The sequence below is a fragment of the Rhinolophus sinicus genome, linkage group LG02 (genome assembly GCF_036562045.2).
Source record: "Rhinolophus sinicus isolate RSC01 linkage group LG02, ASM3656204v1, whole genome shotgun sequence".
Taxonomy (NCBI): Eukaryota; Metazoa; Chordata; class Mammalia; order Chiroptera; family Rhinolophidae; genus Rhinolophus; species Rhinolophus sinicus.
The window spans coordinates 85,476,599-85,495,741 of NC_133752.1; the positions used below are offsets into that span (position 1 = coordinate 85,476,599).

At 43.2% G+C, this 19,143-nt stretch overlaps 1 protein-coding gene across 3 annotated transcripts in view; it reads right to left on the reverse strand.

Annotated features, from left to right (window-relative positions):
- JCAD (junctional cadherin 5 associated) overlaps window positions 1-19,143 on the reverse strand; it is an 85,003-nt gene that overhangs the window by 26,384 nt on the left and 39,476 nt on the right. For all 3 annotated transcript variants that reach the window (XM_074324742.1, XM_019731529.2, XM_019731530.2), the window contains exons 2-3: window positions 18,812-18,878; window positions 6,954-7,286 (exon numbers count right to left, since the gene is read on the reverse strand). In XM_074324742.1, coding sequence (XP_074180843.1) covers window positions 6,954-7,228 — 275 coding nt within the window. In that variant the 5' untranslated portion in view covers window positions 7,229-7,286; window positions 18,812-18,878. The remainder of the gene's footprint in view (window positions 1-6,953; window positions 7,287-18,811; window positions 18,879-19,143) is intronic.

Here is a 19,143-nt window from a genome sequence, read left to right on the forward strand (position 1 = left end):
AGGCTCTTTGTACTTTATCAAGAATTCAAAGTTGACCTTGAACAACACAGAGGTTGGGGTGCCAACCTCTGTGTAGTCAAAAATCTGAGTATCACTTTTGACTCCCCAGTTACCCCTTGGGATCCGCAGGGCACTGGTGCTAGGACCCCCCGCAGATACCAAAATCCACAGATACACAGTCCCCTATGTAAAATGGCAGAACAATGCATACAGTCAGCCCTCTGCATCTGCATGTTCCCAGCCGCAGATCGAATATACTGCTTTCCATCCACGTTTGGCAGAACCCGCAGATTCAAACCCATGTTGCTCAAGGGGCAACTGTAGTCACCCTTGAAATAAAGTGCCTGAAACTGAGGACCCACTCAGGTCTTTATTAGACCTCTGTTTCATAGTCTTACTATCCAGTGTCTCTCACCTGGGTATTTCCCAGCTTACTAACGAATCCAATTCTCTAGCTAAAGAAGAAACTCAACACTAGCAATTCTCCTCTTGGTGATGACCAGCCCGTGCTGCTGAAGTCTTCCCATGGATTCTACAAGTAATTCCTTATCACTGTTCTTCCAGAAGACTCACGTTCAAAGGGTCCAACCTGGTTCTTGTTGGGAGAAATTAGTGAAAGTAAAACAACATGAGAGCGTGTACAGGAGAGAAGACCGGGATCCAGGCACTTCTGGAAGGTTACACTACTTCTGAACAAGAACAAAGCACCTCAGAAGAAGGGTTTATAGAAAGACAACGGGAAATATAAGAGGTCTGAATCTTCATGTGTGTGCATGAGCACACCAACTCAAACAATTCAGACTTTTCTCTGTGAAGAGGTCAAAATAACAACACCTACCACTTAGGATATGAAGCAAGCAGCGAATAGACAAATGTTGTTTGTGGAAGTATGGTTTTGTAAAGAGAAAGAGCTACACAGAAACAGATGTTAAACTTGAAGCATTCCTTTTTTGGAAAACCATTATAAGCAGGATATGATTTGAGAGAAGCTTAAAAAGCCTCTGAAAATTAACTGTTTATCATATCCAGTAGCACCATCTAGAATGGATGCTTGCTGATCAAATATAAGCCTCCCAGGACGAGTTCCCAGATCACTGCCACATCAGAGACTTGCTTAGATTGTTAAGTCTTTAATTAGTTACAACTGCCGCTGATGACAAGAGATAATTACAAGTTATTCTCATGGTTTAACTAACAAAAATTTTTACCAGAATTCCTGGGGCTAAGCAGAGAAGAACCTATTATGTTGTGCCTTTCAGATTCAAAGCCCTGCTATGTTACTTTATTTTACAGTTTCCTCTGATTATAATATTTCAAAGGAAACACATGAAGGAAACCGTGAATGCCTGATAACAGTCTCTTACATAGTTTAATGGTAGCTAAGTATTATTTAGTTATGGCTACTTGCATTTTAAGCAGCAGTTTCCTCCACGTATAGATAACAGCTCACTTTTCTCCTTTGTCTCCTGGGTTCCCCCTTTAATCTTTGTGTGTGTGTGTGTGTGTGTGTGTGTGTGTGTGTGTTGGCAAGGAAGCTTCGGAACAAGACGGTATATGCATAAACAGTTAAACGTAGTGCAAACTGATGAACTGATAAAAGAATACTTCCCATTATAATCTTTCAACGTGGATGTAAATAGAAGCTTTCAGAAACATCCTTTTCGTATTATCAGAGAGAGGACAGAAATGCCACATAGAAGACACACTCAGTAAGTATCTGTTTTGGTTATATGGCAACAATTAGGACAAAATAAAAATTTAGCATTAAATTATTTGACATGTAGAATGCTGTGTGCCGTTTCATAGACAGTCGTGTTTTCCAGCTATGAACTTACGATTCCTGTAGTGACATCTGACATGGCCTGTGAAGTTTCTGCTGTACCATGTGAGGGACTTTTATGTAAAGCCTGCAGCCAGTTTTCCCCATCACAATCTGTTAACACGTTGCGTATGGATCACGAGAATCTTCACGAGGGATTTAAACCCCGCCGTACGCAACGTGTTAACTGAGACCACTTAAGAGTGGGTTAGCATCTAGATAAGCTCTCTGTGGAGTCAATGACTTCAGGGGGAAATGCCACGTCTCTGGAGTTACCAAGTGAATGGTCCATGAAGAGAACATGTTTGAGAGTGTGTGGCCAACACCCCTCCGGCCTAGCAGCACCCTCGTGCACAGCCCCTTTCCCCACACTGGGTACAGCACGGCCTCCCTGTGTGGTCCTTCCCTCCAGTCCAACCTCCCTCCCACCCCCCACCCATTTCCCGTTCCCACTGATTGGAAGAGGGTCGGCCTCAGCACCCACTGGCTGCCCAACACTATCCGTTCTTTCTCTCAAAAATCTAACTAAGAGACACAGGCCGTGGTCATTGGGGGCTCTGGAGTTAAAGCATCATGCAGAGGCAAGAGGAGAACAAAAGTCACTGTGAGCCCAAGTTCCTGGGAAGAGTAACTGTCCGTGAAGGGAAGAGGCTGGTAGGCAGAGGAGGGAACAGAAGTGCAGGGAGAGGCAGAGACAATGACAACATGGGACAGAGACCCAAAGAGTCCCCCAGGAGACCCCCAACCCAGAGAGACATCAACTGACGGGGCCAATCCTGACTCCCAGCTCGCTCATCCCCTTTCGAGTGAGGCCCACGAGTCTTCTTTTCCTCCCTGTGGAGCGTCCTCACAACAACCTCCCCCGCTCACTTAGGTGGGCTCAGTTTCCTGTCCTCACAGAAGCCACAGAGGAGGGACTAGATGGCCTGCTGGGAGTGTTTCTCAGTCTCCGACTGTTATTTCCTCCGCCCTCCCCCCCTGCTAGCCCCCCACGAGGTAGCGTGCACGGAGAAAGCTATCAGCACTGCTACCGTAAGTGCCTCACGCGAAAGCCAACACCCCTCCTTTTCACAATGGAACCTCCCCAAACTAGCCTCACACAGGTCCTCTCACTGGCGAACCCTTCTGCACCTCTTATCCCACATAAGCTCAGTGATCCGAAACACTCAACACTTACACAGCTGCCTTGCCATATAAGTACTAGGTTTGATCCAATGAATTTACTTAAAAAAAAAAAAAGTTTGCGTGTTTAATAAATGCAAAATTCTTTAATAGGAATTAGCAAAACCCGAGAGGAATGAGAAATGGTGTCAGCCTTCAGGAAGCTGACAATCCTGGGGACTAGGAGAAAGTGCTGGAAAAACACATGCGAGAGACTAACGGGAGGAAGCTGAAGAAGTTGAACAGATAAGGTGGGTTTCCAGCGGGAGGTGGGGGGAGAGGGTTCTGGGGCTTCCAGGGAGGGCTAGGGAGTGGGGAGCACACAGGGGAGCCCTGCGTGGCTGGCAGCCTGGAAACAGGAGAGGGCACAGGAAAGGCAGATCGGGCTTGGAGAAGGCCTGCAGGGCCCACAAAAGAGCTGGAGGTTGACAATACCGGCAGTGGGGGTCCAGGAAGGCCCCTGAGCAGGGAGCCACAAGGTCAGGGTTCAGAGACCATCATCTGTGCTTTAAGTTACCAGCCCTGAGACAGACACTGCAACACACTGAATGTAGCTCTGGAAAACAAGTGCTCGCTAATCAATTTGGATAAACTGTGTAAAGTTAGAATTGACTCTTGGGCCTGGGTCTGTGGCTTGAGTATAAGAGCGTTTCAGCAAATTCGGCCTCTCACCTCTCCTCACATCAGAGCTGTCATTCTCGTCCCATTGTGGGTGCTCAGTACCTCTTGGTCTAACGATAGTAAACGCTCAACACACAACCTCTTCAGCAAGTTATGAAGCACTATCCTGAATGCCTGGACGTCTAGTCAAAACTCCACGTGTGTATCCTTTTCTTTTTAAGTTTTACTGGCTATGACCAGCCCTTACATAAGAAACTTGATTCTCGGACAATGCTAACTATCAGAAGGAGACAGTCCTGACCACTCTCCCCACGCCCCACGCAGCACCACCTTCATTCACGGAGCCTCAGCCATGTACACAGAGAAGCAGCATGACGGACACGTCCCTAATGTAAGTATGACAGGATGCATTCCTTTTGCAGCTCCCAGACAGGAAAGGGACGCAGCTGCGCTTGGAGAGCAGTTCCACATCCACACGGGCCATTGGGAGGGCAGAGGACGAGGAAGTGAGACAGGACAGCCCAGCACGGAGCAACCATAAATGGCGCTCTGAGGCTTGAACGCCCCTTTCAAACTGGGCCATGGGAGAGCTCCGCCAGGCCCAGCACTGCTATAGAGCAGTGGCCACCAGTCCGCCTGGCAGCCCAGGGCCTGTAGCCAAGCCAGGCTTCCAGCAGCCCTCGCCAAGCCGCCGACTTTCTCCTCAGTGATAAAAGAATGGCATTGCCAATGTGCCTCCAGCTCTGCCATTCCGCAAGAATAAAACAGCCTGTTTGGCCCCTGTGGCCTTCCAAGTGACTGATGGCCATCATCCCCAGAAACTAAGTGGCCCCATGGCAGAGGGACACACTCTAGGGCAGACCTCACCCCACCCAAGAAACTGCAGGAAGAGGGGGCTCTCGTGAGGCTTCCCAGTCACCGGGTGGCTTGGAGCTGCACAGAATCGTTCTGGGCCTTGCCCTCCCCTGGACCCAGAGGCCAGCCCAGCAAGGTCACTGTTGACCAGGCCAGGCTGCAGGACCAGGCTGCACTCAGGGACAGACTGAAGGCTGAGACCTGGCACAGAACCGCATATTCACCCAGATTTAGAAGTTACGTAAGCTGAAGCATTCTTGGTTTTCCTTTTCCTTTTTAAAAAAATTTTAAGCTGTTAACTATTAGCACCTATTTATTTCCCCCCACAGCACTTGTTTTTCCCTAATGAGGAAAAATAATCCTCCTCCTGCCCACCTTTCTGTTCACCTCCTGTTTTCAGTTCACTATTAGCTACTGAAGAAAGATGTCATTTCATTACATCCCAGGAAGCCCTGCAGCGGGTCTCTGAGGCGTTGGGCACTGGCATAGATTTTTGCAAACATGTATGCATTTTCTCTTTCCACCTGACAAGGCAACGTTCAATCCAAAAGCTACTATACACCTCCCAAGTCATCAGCCAACCTCAGAAACGGGGAAAGTGGCCAGATCTTTTGAGATCTCTGTCATCTAATACGGAGTCATCCAGTGCAGCACAAAGCCGCTTATCTGAGTGCTTTACTCGCGGTGGAAAGAACAACTGCTGGCAGACCAGATTATGCCCACCCACCTAGAGGCCAGGCTGATGGGCTGTGAGGTCCACAGGAACCTATTATCACGCAGGGGCGAGAATGTCCTCAGCAAGTTGTGGAAGAGGTTGGGAGACACAATGCCCATACGGAATTCTAAAGGGGATTCTATGGACCCAACTCTCATCTCTGATCCAGACCATCCACATTGAGGGAGACCCCACACAGCCTACATGGTACGTTCGCATGAATTCTACAGCCACTGCTTAGAAACAGCCTCCTGCTTCTCAACAGCTGCAACAAGGGTGGGAAGAATGAACTGACAGTAAACACCCTCTGTGCCCAGCACAGTAACACTCTCCAGGAAATACAAAAGGAGGAGGAACCCAGGTACAGCCTCAGGACCCTGAAATCCAAGATGGAAAGTACAGATATATTTGGCATAAAACTAGAAGCAACAGAAGTCAGGATAAAATCAAGCACAAGTTTGTGTAGTAGTAACTAAGGTGTCCTAAATATTAGCCAACTTGTCCATAAGCACCTTCTTTCAAAGTTTACGGTGGGCATTTCTCAGGAAACATGGCTGAAAAGACATGCAGGCCCAAGACAGCAATGGACACAAGTGCGAGTTGTGAAGGCCAAGGTCAAAGAAAAGCAGCTTCAAGTTCTTTTCTATTCTGTGTCCTCCCCTGAACCTGGCTCCGTCAATGAATGACTCTTGCCCCTCTCCAAAGAAGTGGTTCTCACTTGGCAACACAAACCTGCTTTTACTACACTGGGCATGAAGAGGGGCGATCACCTCTGCTTTTACTCAATAACCAAGGTATTGGATACACTGAATTACATGAACAAAATCCCTCCCACTGTTTGCCTGAAAGCTGTCAACCAAACAAGGAAGACCCTTCCTGTGAAAAGGTGACTTCTAACTAGGAAAGGCTAGTTCATTCTCTTTAGACTTAATTCACTCCCATTTTTGTTTGCTTGTTTGTTTCCTTTAAAGACCGGTCCATTTCTTCCAGGTTACACACAGTTTCATCACATGCTCGATAGAAGCAGAGCCTTCCTTCCCCAGTCTGAGCCTGGTCCCAACACAGCATTAAAGACAAACACAATTTTATGAAGTGATGACAAAGGTTTCCTCTAGGTCAAAACTGCTTGGATGAGAGTTACAGGGCTCCTCTCCCATGCTGGCTCAATGGCAAGCTGCCGAAATTCTCTCTTTTTTAACCCTCCTGTTCCCCCACTCAACCCACCCTGTTGTAAGAAAACACCCACAGATGCAGCTGTATGCAGATGGGGACCCCCATTAGGGCCAGTGTGTGTACAAGGGAAACACGAGTTGAGAGCCAGTGGAATTATATGAATATACAAGAAGAAAGGTGTCGTTCACAAATGGAGGGAAATACAGACCTCTTTCAACTCTGTAATGTACCAAATATCGACATAAATTAAGAAAGCCAAATGTACTAGGAATGTGTGCCTGACATAAACTAGCTTTCGCAGAGTTTTTAAATGATTCCTAGCTGAGGCAGTATCAAGACATTACAAGGGAACACCAAAGCCAAGTACTGAAACGCCATGTTTAGCATGAGAATTTGTTTACTCACCACGATTTACTAAAGGCCTACTAAGGCCTGTGCTCAGCGCTCTTGGAACATGCTAATAGCTCCATGGAAAGCAGTGCTCTTGGCCCTCACCCCCCTCTCTCTCCCTGGCCCTTGCCAATTATAAGGCACTGAAGGATTTTCCTTACAGACCCACTGCCAAGCCCCCAAGTCTGAAGAAAATGGTGGGTTCCCATGGAAGCTTACCCCGCCTCAGACGTTCTGGCAGCAGAGGTTCTCTGGGGCTCTCCGTGGCCTCTCAGTGTGCGGCGGTCATTTTCGGAGTCATTCCCGTGTCCTGTCCCCAGGGATGCCTTACTGTGTGGGAAGGCGGCAGGGCCATCCTCACACCCGTTCAGCAGGCCCGCTCTGGCTCTCGTCCGCACGGGCTGGCGCCCCTCGCAGTGATCCTCGTGTGGTGCCGGGAGAGCTCTTGACGGTTTGTATCCATGAGAAATCAGGAGGTCTTCTACACTGTACATAATGCACTGGCCTCATCAAAGCTCCGCCGCTGGGACCGTCGTGGTGGCAAGACCCACACTGAGGGGACAACAGAGAGGTTCATGAGGACTCACCTGTGCTCCCTACAACTTTACCTGATACTGCCTCGTCCCTTCACCCTGACCCAGCCAGACCCTGCTTACGAGCACAGCGCGGTGCCTGCACAGGAAGGGAAGAAATGGTGACTGCTCTGCCTGAAATTACTCTGTCTTATGCAAGTCGAGAGCATGCACGCAGCAGGAACTCTGCAGGAGGTGGTGGTAATTCTGGGGACCCCACCTTCTGGTGGCTGCCTCTTGGAGAAGAGTCCAGAACAGAGTTTAAGCAATGAAATGATTGACAGTTCCACCATCCCCTTGCCCCAGTCATCTGAAAATAAAACGTATAAGGAGACGGGAGAAAATAAATACAGGCTCAAAACTTGCAATTACTACCTCATGTTTCTAAAAAGAGAAAGTAACAGCGTCTGGCTTCATCTTCTTATACTTCCTTGCTTTCATCTTGTAGACATACCTTTTGCTCTAAAAGGCCAGAGCGAGAGCTTTAATCAACACCTAGCCATGATGTGCTTCACCACGACATACCGTAGCAAGGGCAGCTAGAGCAGAAAAGAATCTTCTTTCCTCCACCAGGGAGGTTAACTAGCTGCTGAAAATAGCTCTTAAGTTTTTAGGCTCATAATGAGAAAGCACATGACACACTGATCAAGCATACGTGTCCAACCCACTGCAAATCCCAAACTTCTCTTTTCCATATGAAACTTTTAAGAATCACATTTCTTCCCAATAAATCTTGGGGAAAAGTTTTACTTCTTTGGGCCAAGGGTGTCCACATCCAAATCCTGCCACGGTACATTAATTTACCGGCAGCTACTTCCCCGAGTAAACTGTCCTATGGCCATTGTACCAGCAAAAAAAGAATTAAAACGGACAGGAACCTATTGGACAGCACATGTGTGAAAATAGGTGGGGCTGCCATGTTTATTTTTACACAAGAGAATCTTCTTTCCTCTGTCTTCCCATTGTTAATAGAGGGGAAGGCAGTTTGGTCGGATGGATCTGGCTCCCCAGAGGTTATGACACTCGGCTGGGCAAGAAGCACACCAAAGCCAGGCCTGTAAGAGCTCAGCCAGCTCCAGCCCCACTTCACTGGTGAACGGAAATTGCGTTGTGGCAGCCCCGTCGAACAATGGCCAGGAAATGCCTGCGGGCCCGTGTGCAGGTGACAGGGAGACGCATGTGCTTCCTGCCGGTGGGAATTCTTCCTGGGGCCCATCACACAATTCTGCTGACTGCGCATGTCCTCCCTCTGTCACATGCTAGGTTACGGCGGCAGCAAAGTCTCAGTGGTCAGCATGGAGATCACCAAACTTTGCAAGGCTATAATTTCCCATGAGGTACCTACATTTTATGGGAGGTTGACAAGCTCTGGTAGTTACTGCACTAGTAGAAAACTCTCCACAGCAGTTCCGCCATTCCTGACACTCCTGCTGTGTATCTTTGAGGGACCTGTACAACCGGGTCATTCGCTTAGACAGAAATGGAAGGATCAGAGAGGCAAGCATTTGTCCTTTGATTCAATTGAGCAAGTCACTGGACTGGAGACTGCAGAGGAAAGCAGTTCCATTACAAACACAGGGCCAAGGGCACATAGAGGCAAGAAGAGGAAGGCAGGGTCTTTGTTTTATTTGACACTCTACCCCCAGCACTAGCACATAGTGTGCTCTCAATAAATAGCCATTGTGTGAATGAACCAATGAGAGAAAGGGGCATTTGAGCTAAGTTTTGAAGCATGATTAGGAGTTCACTAGAAAAACTGCATGTGCATGTGTATGAGAGAGGGAATTAACATTTAAAATAGATTTGGGATATAATTATCCCAGAAGTAAAGAAATCAAATAACAACAGAATCCTGGTGGCCTAGACCAGGGTCCCCAGACTCACTGGCTCAATTTCACATATCCAGTCAGTACCCCACTTAAAGCTAGAGTTAAGGGCTTGTGATACTCAGTTTCTCTCTCTGACTATGTCAGGCTCTGTAAGAGAAAAGTGCACTGCACTCCAACTGTCCATGCATACACAGCGGGACAGGTCAGTGCTGTAGTCCCTTGGTGGCATGGTAAGAAATGACACTCACAAACATGTATGTGGCTCATGTCTCTCCTGGGGTTCGGTAAGCTGGTCCATGATGGCTATGTCTGTATGGTCATTATATTTAGCAAACCCTTAAGTGGCAACACAACCCAGGCCAAGCTATTAACATCTTCCTAGAAAGATTCAGACCTCTACGAGCCATAACTTGACTTGTAGGTCTGAGGTCAAAAGCGTATTGATCACTGGAAATTCCTAACCTTTTGAGGCCAGAGCTTGTGGCAGCAGGAGTATGAAATCTGCCAGCTTCAGCACACAGGACCTGGGGCCAGGTGGGAGAGGCGGAGTGGAGAGGGGATGACCCACCGGCCCCGTAAGCCAAGCGAGTGTTCCCAGACACTGTTCAATCCATGCAGGCCCTTTCTCCCTTAGGCTCACACTCGTCACCTTCTCAATCCCAACTCAGACTCTGGCCTCTACCTCATCTCCACACCCACACTGACCACCACCTCTTCCCTCATACACACGATTAAACAGTCACATGGTTTCTCTAATCCCTGGCATATTCAGCTTACTTTCTTCAGCATCCTTATCTACTTAAGATGGAAAGGGCTGTCTCACTAACACATCAATTATAGAGGCCACCAGGAAGGGACCCTGAGGGGACCAGGAGGAGCCAGGCATCTAATGAGTTGCTGGATTAAAAGCTGTCCCTTCTAAAGTTTCTTTCCAATCCTGACATGTCAGCATTCTACGTCAACAGCATTTAATTAAACTCAAAGCGTTGTTGGAAAGACAAACACACACCAAAACTGATAAATGTCAGTTATAACAGTAGATTTCACAACTTGGCAGATATGTGTACAGTTCAAATAGTTCAAATAGTATTAGGTGTGATCCTTTTAATCCCGGTGTTCGTGCTGACATCCAGTCCCAGCTCTGGTCCTAGAGCAAGTCATTAACTGCATCAAACCTCAGTTTTCTGATCTGCAAAATGGCCATGCCACTATCTTTCTGTCTCACCAGACTGTTCTGAGGGCCAAATAAGAATATGCAAAAGTGGAAACCACCACACAAATATAAGATGGTAGATTGTTTATGCTACAGTGTCTCTAGTTTGTCAGTGAAGGCAGAGTTATTTGCCTTATGGAAATAGTTCAATTAGTTATTAATTTTCATCCTGCAGTTTAGACCATTTCCTAATTCCTTTGGTATCATTTGGGATGTCACTCTTGATTTCCAAAGTCGTGCCACTTTATAGCACCCACATCTCTTGTGCTTTGTGAATGGCTGCTCCAATCTCCATCCAACTCACTCTTGTAGAACAGTCAATGTTATTTTACAAACATTATAAACATTAACACAATTTATGACCGCCTATAATGCACCAGGCACTAAAACTATAGTAATGAATAAGACACGTTCTTTGCCCTTGAGAATCTGACTGTCTTGCTGTACAGACAACTGGAAAACAAGCCATCAAAACATGACATATGCATGCATTAGTGACAGGAGCTAGCCACCTCTCCATAGTGCCATAGCACTGTGACAGGGAAAAGGACATGGTGACACGGAATGGACCCTTACCCCACCTCAAAGGGCCAGGAAGGCTTCTGGAAAGATTGCCTCTAAGCCAAACAAATCCTCTACTTCAGGGTAGATCTGCACGGTAAGATCCCCCTATGAGGATGATTTTCCAGCCAGGTCATTTAAGAAGTTTTTTCCTTTACTACTTTTGTTTGTTGCCTTGTCTCAAATACTCATTGTGGACCCTGTAGGAGTGGTCAAGGCAGTGCGTGTGCCTAGATACAGTCTTGGGTAAGGAAGGGCCTTCTGGCATTGGCTGAGCCAGGACACAATAACGAGACAAATGAGCCCACTAGAAATACTGTATTCATTCTATGAATGTCTGAATACCATTCACACAGAGGGAACATTTAACATAAGAACAAACATGTTAACCTAACAGTCCATCAAGGCACCGCTGCCTCTGAAAGTTGGGAGTTCCTAGTGGGGAGCTTCTTTTTTTTTTTTTTTTCTTTTCTTTTTTTTTGTGGGGAGGTTCTTAAGCACAACTTACTTGGAAACTTTTTTCTTTTTATAGCCAGCTACCGAAGGTGTGCGCACACACATCAATCAAGTTTTTAAAGGAAAAATATGCACCCTCACATCCTGACATGAACTGTAATCACGCTATTCTATTTCACTTTTTTAAAAGGCAGGTCACACCGCCCACTAAATTTCATGGCGTCTTAGTAGGTCACAACCTACAATTTGAAATCATTCCTGCCCTGATCAGGGAGCTGGACTAAATGACCTCTGAGATTTCGGCAAGTTCAAAGACCCTACCAATCTATGAGAAATCCCTCGGTGTAACAAGTTCATTGCTCTGTTCTCAACAGCAAATATAACTCTTCTCTCTTATCAAAAGTGTTCTTTCCAAGAAAAGGCATACCATGTTTCCCCCAAAATAAGACCGGGTCTTATATTAAGGTTTGCCCCAAAAGACGCATTAGGGCTTACATTCAGAGGATGTCATACTGAAAAATCAGGCTAAGGCTTATTTTCCGGTTAGGTCTTCTTTTCAGAAGACCTAACAGCTACTAAGTGAAACTACTTTCCTATTCTGAAGGTCAGTAAATGAAAAAGAAATACATCTCCTTAAGGGAAAGTACTGTCTTCTGCTTCCTTCCTCATTCTGCCTATGACCTATGAGGGGCTTGGCACCTGAGGTCTGCGTACACTGTCACTGGGGACAGAGAAACCAGCACTGCAGGGGCAAAGAGGGAAGCCGCAGGTCCCTGGAAATGACGCAGCTCTGCACTGCTGCCACTTTCATTCTCTCTCTTTGGTATGAGAAAGCCAAGACACAGCTTCTTGTTTCTTTTGATTTCACTATTGTTCTTCTCACTTTTTCCTACTATTTTCTGGCCCATGTATTCCTAGAGTTAGTCCATCACTTCAAAAATAAAATCTACAAATCCGTTTAAAAATTCTACCACTACAGTAAAACAGCTTTATCAAAGGGACACATGTCCTAATGGATCTAGTTTTCTGGGTAGCACGGGTTCAGCTATTTCTTCTCATCTCGGGTAGGAGGTGCTTGCAGACTTTCTCCTGCACAAGTGTAGAGAGGGTGGCAGAGCATACTAAGAACATGCACACGCTTTGACATCAGAATGACTTAAGTTTCCATCCTGGCTTCCCTTGGTAGGCGGCCTTTCTCGGCTTATGTAACTTCTGAGCCTCAGTTTTCTCATGTGTAAAATAGATGGGTCTGTGACTTTATCCCAAGGTTATGGGGTTCCTCGGAGCTTTAGGATATTAGGATAGTCATTTCTATGGACTTTGTGGCATTGCTCGATTTAACTAAAGAGAAATCAGAGCTAGGCCCAGCCACCCTCTCAGAGAATTTCTCACCCAGTTGTACAACTAGGGTTGAGTGAATGAAGCCATTTGATTAACACAAACTTAGTAGGACAGTACAGTTGACCCATGAACAACATGGATTAGAACTTCACAGCCCCCCTTATACACATATTGTTTTCAATCAATACTGTATTTTCTCTTCCTTATGATTTTCTTAATCACATTTTCTTTTTTTATAGCTTACTTTACCATAAGAATATAGCGTATAATACCTATAACATACAACCCATATCTTCATTCGCTGTTTATGTTATCAGTAAGGCTTCCAGTCAACAGTAGGCTATTAGTCGTTAAGTTTTGGGAGAGAAAAAAGTTATATGTGGGTTTTCAACTGCATGAGGGGTTGACACCTGTAACCTCCATGCTGTTCAAGGGTCAATTATATATAGAAAGAAAAAAAATGGATTTATAAAAATTCTCTTTTTATAGAAGAAAGATTTTGTGCTGCGTGTATAACACGAAAAAGGATAAGATAAATATAAACTTATGCTTCTTATCTGTTACTAAAATGCTACTTACAAGCTTTGAATCATAATTGAAGAAACAGTGAAGGAAATACAAATCTAGTAACACTGAGCCGGGTCGGAAGACACTCAATCCACAGTTCTCTTGTTCACCTCGATGAGACTGGTTTAAATTAAATTAAATTCATGAGATGAGACCCTAAAAGAAATGCTTATTGCATGCAGTCTCTAATTTAGGCGGTTTAGAGGGGATGGGATGCGGGGATAACAGTGCTGAACAGCCACGCTTGCCTGCACTGAGTTTTTTGATTGATTCATGGAACCAATAGGTTTATATTCTATTACTTTCCCCCCTTGAGGATGCTTGTGACAGGCGGTGAAATGCTCAAGATACTCTCCAGTAGATGCATAACAAATTCATCAAGAATACTCTCCAATTTGTGGTTAATTTATTCCCCTCTGCCCCAATAGTCTCTCTATATACAAAGTAGAAGGAAGAGCCTGCTCTGTAAGCTCAAGAGAGCAAGCAGCACATCAACCATCCATTGAGGATCTACAACCTGCCAGATACTCTGTTAGTTGCTTGGCACACTTTGTTTTATATAACATCGACAGCACACTTCCTGCTGCAGACATTGATGTCTCCATTTCACAGACAAGAAAATTGAGACTGAGTCCAAGGTTACACAGCTGGTAAGTCCAGACACAAGGTTCAAGCCAACATAGGCTAGCTTCAAAGTCTGTGCTACTGTTTTAGGCTCATCCATCTATAGTTCCTTTTTGAATAGCAACAAAAGTTTGCTAATTTACAAAATAATGCATAAACAAGAAAAGATAGAAGGCATGGTGACATTAAAATTAAAAACTATATATTTAAAAGGAAAAAAATTCTCTTTATTCTCTGAGATTAGGATGGCTCTTCTAAATGCTTCTTTCCTTATACACACCACACACACACACACACACACACATTATTCACACATGCATGTGTGTGTGTGTGCACACATGCCCACACACACAGGGTTGATGCCTCATTTGCCTATAATGTCTTGATGGCAATACTAATGTGAATTTCTAAACACTCAGTGATATGAGTCATTCACAAGTACACCATGCAATCACTTCGTGATCTTCAGCAGACCTCTTCAATCATTTTGGGTTTCAGGCTCTTTGTCAGTAACACAGAGCTATCATAAAACCCGTTGTGTGAAACTGAAAAGCAGACAAACTATGTCTATGAAAAATGTGAAAGGAGTAACTTTCAGAAAAAAGTAAATTCTAAAAAAAAGTTATCTACATAGATATACTCACTCTTATCTGCAACATGAATAGAATGTGGACTTTATTTCAGCAGACAACGGGAAACCACAGAGTTTCAGAAAGCAAGGGAAAGAACTAAAGTGGCCAGAGCAAGAACAAATGTGGGGACACATAGTTATAAGTCCCTCCTATTGTAATGTGCAGGGAGATGAGCAGAGGAGATGAGACAAAAAGGCATAATAAGAGTAATTTTCAAGGGAAGAAATACAATGGATTTCAGTCTCAGTGACTAAGATAATTTCTCTTAGTCACTAAGAGAAATACAGAAATTGGAAACAACTATTGGTTGGAGAAGATGACAGGCAATTTGACTTTGGTTTAACCAGCCTATTTGCACAAAATTTTATTTTTGCAAAAATCATTTTCAAATAGATTTTCATCAGATTACTTGTCCCTTCCAAAGAACCTGAATGAGGCCACTTAATCTTGTTGTGTGGTAGATTTCTAAGTTCTTTAAATATTAGCCATATCGCTTATATTCACACAGAAGGGACGATACAATTAGGAAAGTGTTGTCAACAACCCATCAGCATTTAAGCACGGAGTCGAATTGTCCACATGCTCGCTGTAGGGATGAATTTCTATCTTTCTCTGTTGCTGTTGTGTTGAACTGACCCTGAAACACTGAGCAAGAGAAAAGGAGAGAACCTCTTCAGGTTTCAGTCTTCTCCTAAAGAAGTGAAATAAGAAGGTTGAACTAAAGGTTCTTCGGGGTCCTTCTGGCTCTAGAAACCTGCCCCTCTCTCCAGCATGTTCTCCCTTGACATGAACTGCATGCATTTCTAAGTCAGCTGCCACAGGGAAAAGAACATGGCTTGTGGCCGGGACACAGAAGATATGAAGATAGAGCCTCTGACCTTGGCCTCATAGCACCCATACAGATGCCAACCAGGAGAGCAGAGCTAATGGCCACACACCGAGCAGAGGAGCAGCTGAGGGGAGGCCAGGGAGTACACCATCTGCAAATTCTCTATCCCGGGAGCTGCACACTTATTCCAAGTTAAATTGGTGAAGACATTTATTCTGCACTGAATGTGCAAGGCCTGGGCTCTGTGCCAGAGAACGTAAAGACACATAAGACCCATCAGCACCCTCCATGTGGGTGGCATAGTCTAAATGGTGCTACTTCAATTATGGGTATTCTCATCATTAGAGGCTGAGACTCGCAAATGAATGTTACTGAACAGGTACCATTGCATCCTCCCCAAATGTGATATATAGATGATGTATTACAGAATTGTACACTTGAAACCTATGCAACTTCACTAACCATTGTCACCCCAATAAACTTTAATTAAAAAAAGAATTTTATTCTCCTATTTATAGTTATAAGGCTCCCAAGACAGTTGAATGAAAGCAAGTATTAAGCTCATTAAATCAACCAGAACGTGTCTTCCTTTTCAAAATTTGCCTAGAATATGAACTGAAAATTAATAAAGGAAAGACACAAATACCCCATTTAAAAATATGAAACAAATGTTCACTCACCTATAATTAAAGATATGTAAATTAAACCAAAATGCTATTATTCACTTATCAAATTAGTGAAGCTTTTACAAAGCACTATTTGTTGTTGGTTAGGGCATGATGAGCTATGGAAGCTCTCCTATTTGTGGGTGTATGAATGTGTGTTGGGGGCCAGTCTGTGTGTAAATGGGTATTTCCTTTCCTAAAAGTAATCAATATGTTATAAAATCTTTAAAAATATAAAACCTTATTATGGACTAATCATCTCACGTCTTAGGAGTCATCCTAATGAAATAATCAGAGATACACACAAAATTTTATACAAGGATATTTGTCCAAGTTTTAATCACGAAAATGAAAAATCAGACTAAATGTCAATTTAAGGGATGGTTAGAAAACTTCTGGTGCATCCACATGGTAGACTATAACATGTATAACATGCATAGCATGATGTTTTCAAATATACAAGGGCACAGGGAAATGCTCATGGTACCACGTTAAATAATCAAGACAGGGTACCAAACCATAGGTTCAGTGTAATACCAGTTTCGTTTATATGCACATGCCGGGATTGGGGGGAGGGGAGGACGGTTTGGGAGGACACCAAAAAGAAACACCAAAATAGTATCGGAGTCTCAGGTTTGTTTTGTTTTTAATGTCCTTATTTATTCTTTACTGTATTTTATGAGGTTCTGTCATGAAATGTATTAGGTGGAACCATATAAAGTTGCCATTTTACAGGTGAAAAAAAAAGGTCTAATGTTGGCACTTTCATATACTTTAACTTAATATTATTTCATCATCATAAAAAAACACTTTTAAAAACAAGGAGTTGCATAGGTAGGATTAGGAAAATGCATCTTTGAAAATATATTACACATTTGCAAGACTCAAAGAGAATAAAAGAAACACTTAAGAATAAATGAATAATAAATCACAAAAGGTTCTAAGGGTCTAGTATTTGGTGCATGTGTCTTATCTGATACAGAGATTCTTAACTTATTTGCAGTAAGCCTAAAATTACATGTTCTGCTGATAGAATCTAATACAAGATTACAAATGGCATTCTAAAGGTCTTGATTAGACATTCTTACTCCTCTAGAAAACCTAAAACTTAGCTGTATTCACAAACATTCCATACTTAAGATGTAATTAGTCCCTCAAATTGTTGGCAGTTCTCTGTAAATATTTCTTCAACTGACAATTTTTCTGTCTAATGTTATGACTAATATATAACAAAATACTTTCTTTAAACAAGAGGTAAACAGTTAAGACATAAAACAAACCAGAATGGAGCATGTTGCTAATTGATACATGGACTTCTAATGCATTCTATAGCTTTTCTTTTTTTGTAGAGAGCTATGTATTTTATTATGAGCAATAGGATTATCATTTCCCTTCTCAGCCTTAATAATTAAATAAAGAACGCCAACAGTTCCAGTTTAAGTTCTGGAACAGTAAGTTCTCACACAACGTCATGACCATACCACGTAGTACGATGGCCAGCTCTGCCAGGACCCTCAACTTGTTAAAATCTCCTAAATCATAAAAAGTATATTTAATCTGTGAAGCAATAATTTTAGTAGGGTAACCATCACTGAGTTGTTTTTATAAGGTGACCAAACAGAGAGAGAGATAGACAGAGAGAGAGAACAAACTTGAGTCTAACATCAAAAGGATCCTGGAACTCTAATCTTGCTGGGTTGGGTCGGTGTTAAGGCATTGATCCAAAAGGAGAGAGAAAAGAGAAGAAAATATTATGCACTGTATTTTTTTCTTAACTATGTCTCTTCTAACTTCTCTTTTTTGTCTTTTCCCCCTCAACTTGAGTGAACATTCCTCTCTCTCTCTCTCTCTCTCTCTCCTCTCCCAAGCTTTCTCTCATCTTCTCTTTCACCTTTAAATTACGTCACACCATTATGCTTTGGAGACCTCACTTCATTTTCATGAGACCATAAGTATCTCATCAACATTTCTGAAAGATTAGCAGTCATTAAGAAAAGGACTAAAATTAGATAAGATTTTTTTAATCTTCTGGAAATTTTTTGGCTATTTGCAAAAATAATTGTGTAACTTATAATAGGTTAGAATTTAATTCCACTATCATCATGTATGTTAAACTCCACATATAAAGATTCTGAAAATAGTCTATTAGGTTTATGACATGGTAGTTTTGTTTTTAAATGTCTTTAGAATAAAAGAGCTAAGGTTTTATAAAAATGTTAAATTATTTCATAATTTCATATAACTCTTACATTTTTACTTATTTTCTAATTACAAAAGTCATAGAAAGTTATTCTAGAAGTAAACACTACAAAATTCAGTGTTTAAGCAAAAAGTAAAAGTTCCCAATAACCCCACTGAGAGATAACCAGCAGTAACTCTTCTTCCTATACATACGAGTACAGTTACTTACTCTCTCTGTCTCTTCTCTCTCCTTGAAATATATCTTGGTTTCTCTTCATAATATCTAACTTCTTTCATTTACGTATAGAAGAAACAAGCTTAATAAGTAAGCTATAGAGAGATAAACAATAAGCAGTAAACCACAAGGATATTTAGTGGTCTGATCGTCTTTGCCAGTTTGGTCAGGCTTTTCGCAACTATATTATCTATAGAAAGTTTTTGGAAAACATATTTAATTAAAGAAAGTAAAGGTGATAATCCAAATTTTAAACAAGGGACCACAAATTCAAATCAAGATAATTGACAAAGTCTGAGTATTGGGGTAGTTCCTGTACTTTTAAAATGACATTCAGTGTTTAAAGCAGATATCAAAGTACTGGAGACTGACCTCGCCCTCCTTGGGCTGCTGGCCTTGGCAAGTGAGTGGCCCTCAGCATTCCTTAAGTCGGCAGGCCCTTGAAACAAAGCACAATAACAAGGTTTTAATGAGTGAGATAACTCTTCCCATTCAAAAGGTAAAAAACAACATCTGTTAAAAAAAAAAAGCAAAAAAACTGCAGGAATGGGTTCAGCAATAGGCCCAGAGGATTTCAGAGATACCGTCCTTGCTTATCAAAATAAAAACCACAACAGAACAATTGTTTCAATCCTACCTCTGTGTTCTACACTCTCTCCAGAATAATTGGCGTGGAGTCTCGCCAAGCTCATTAAGAGAGAAAC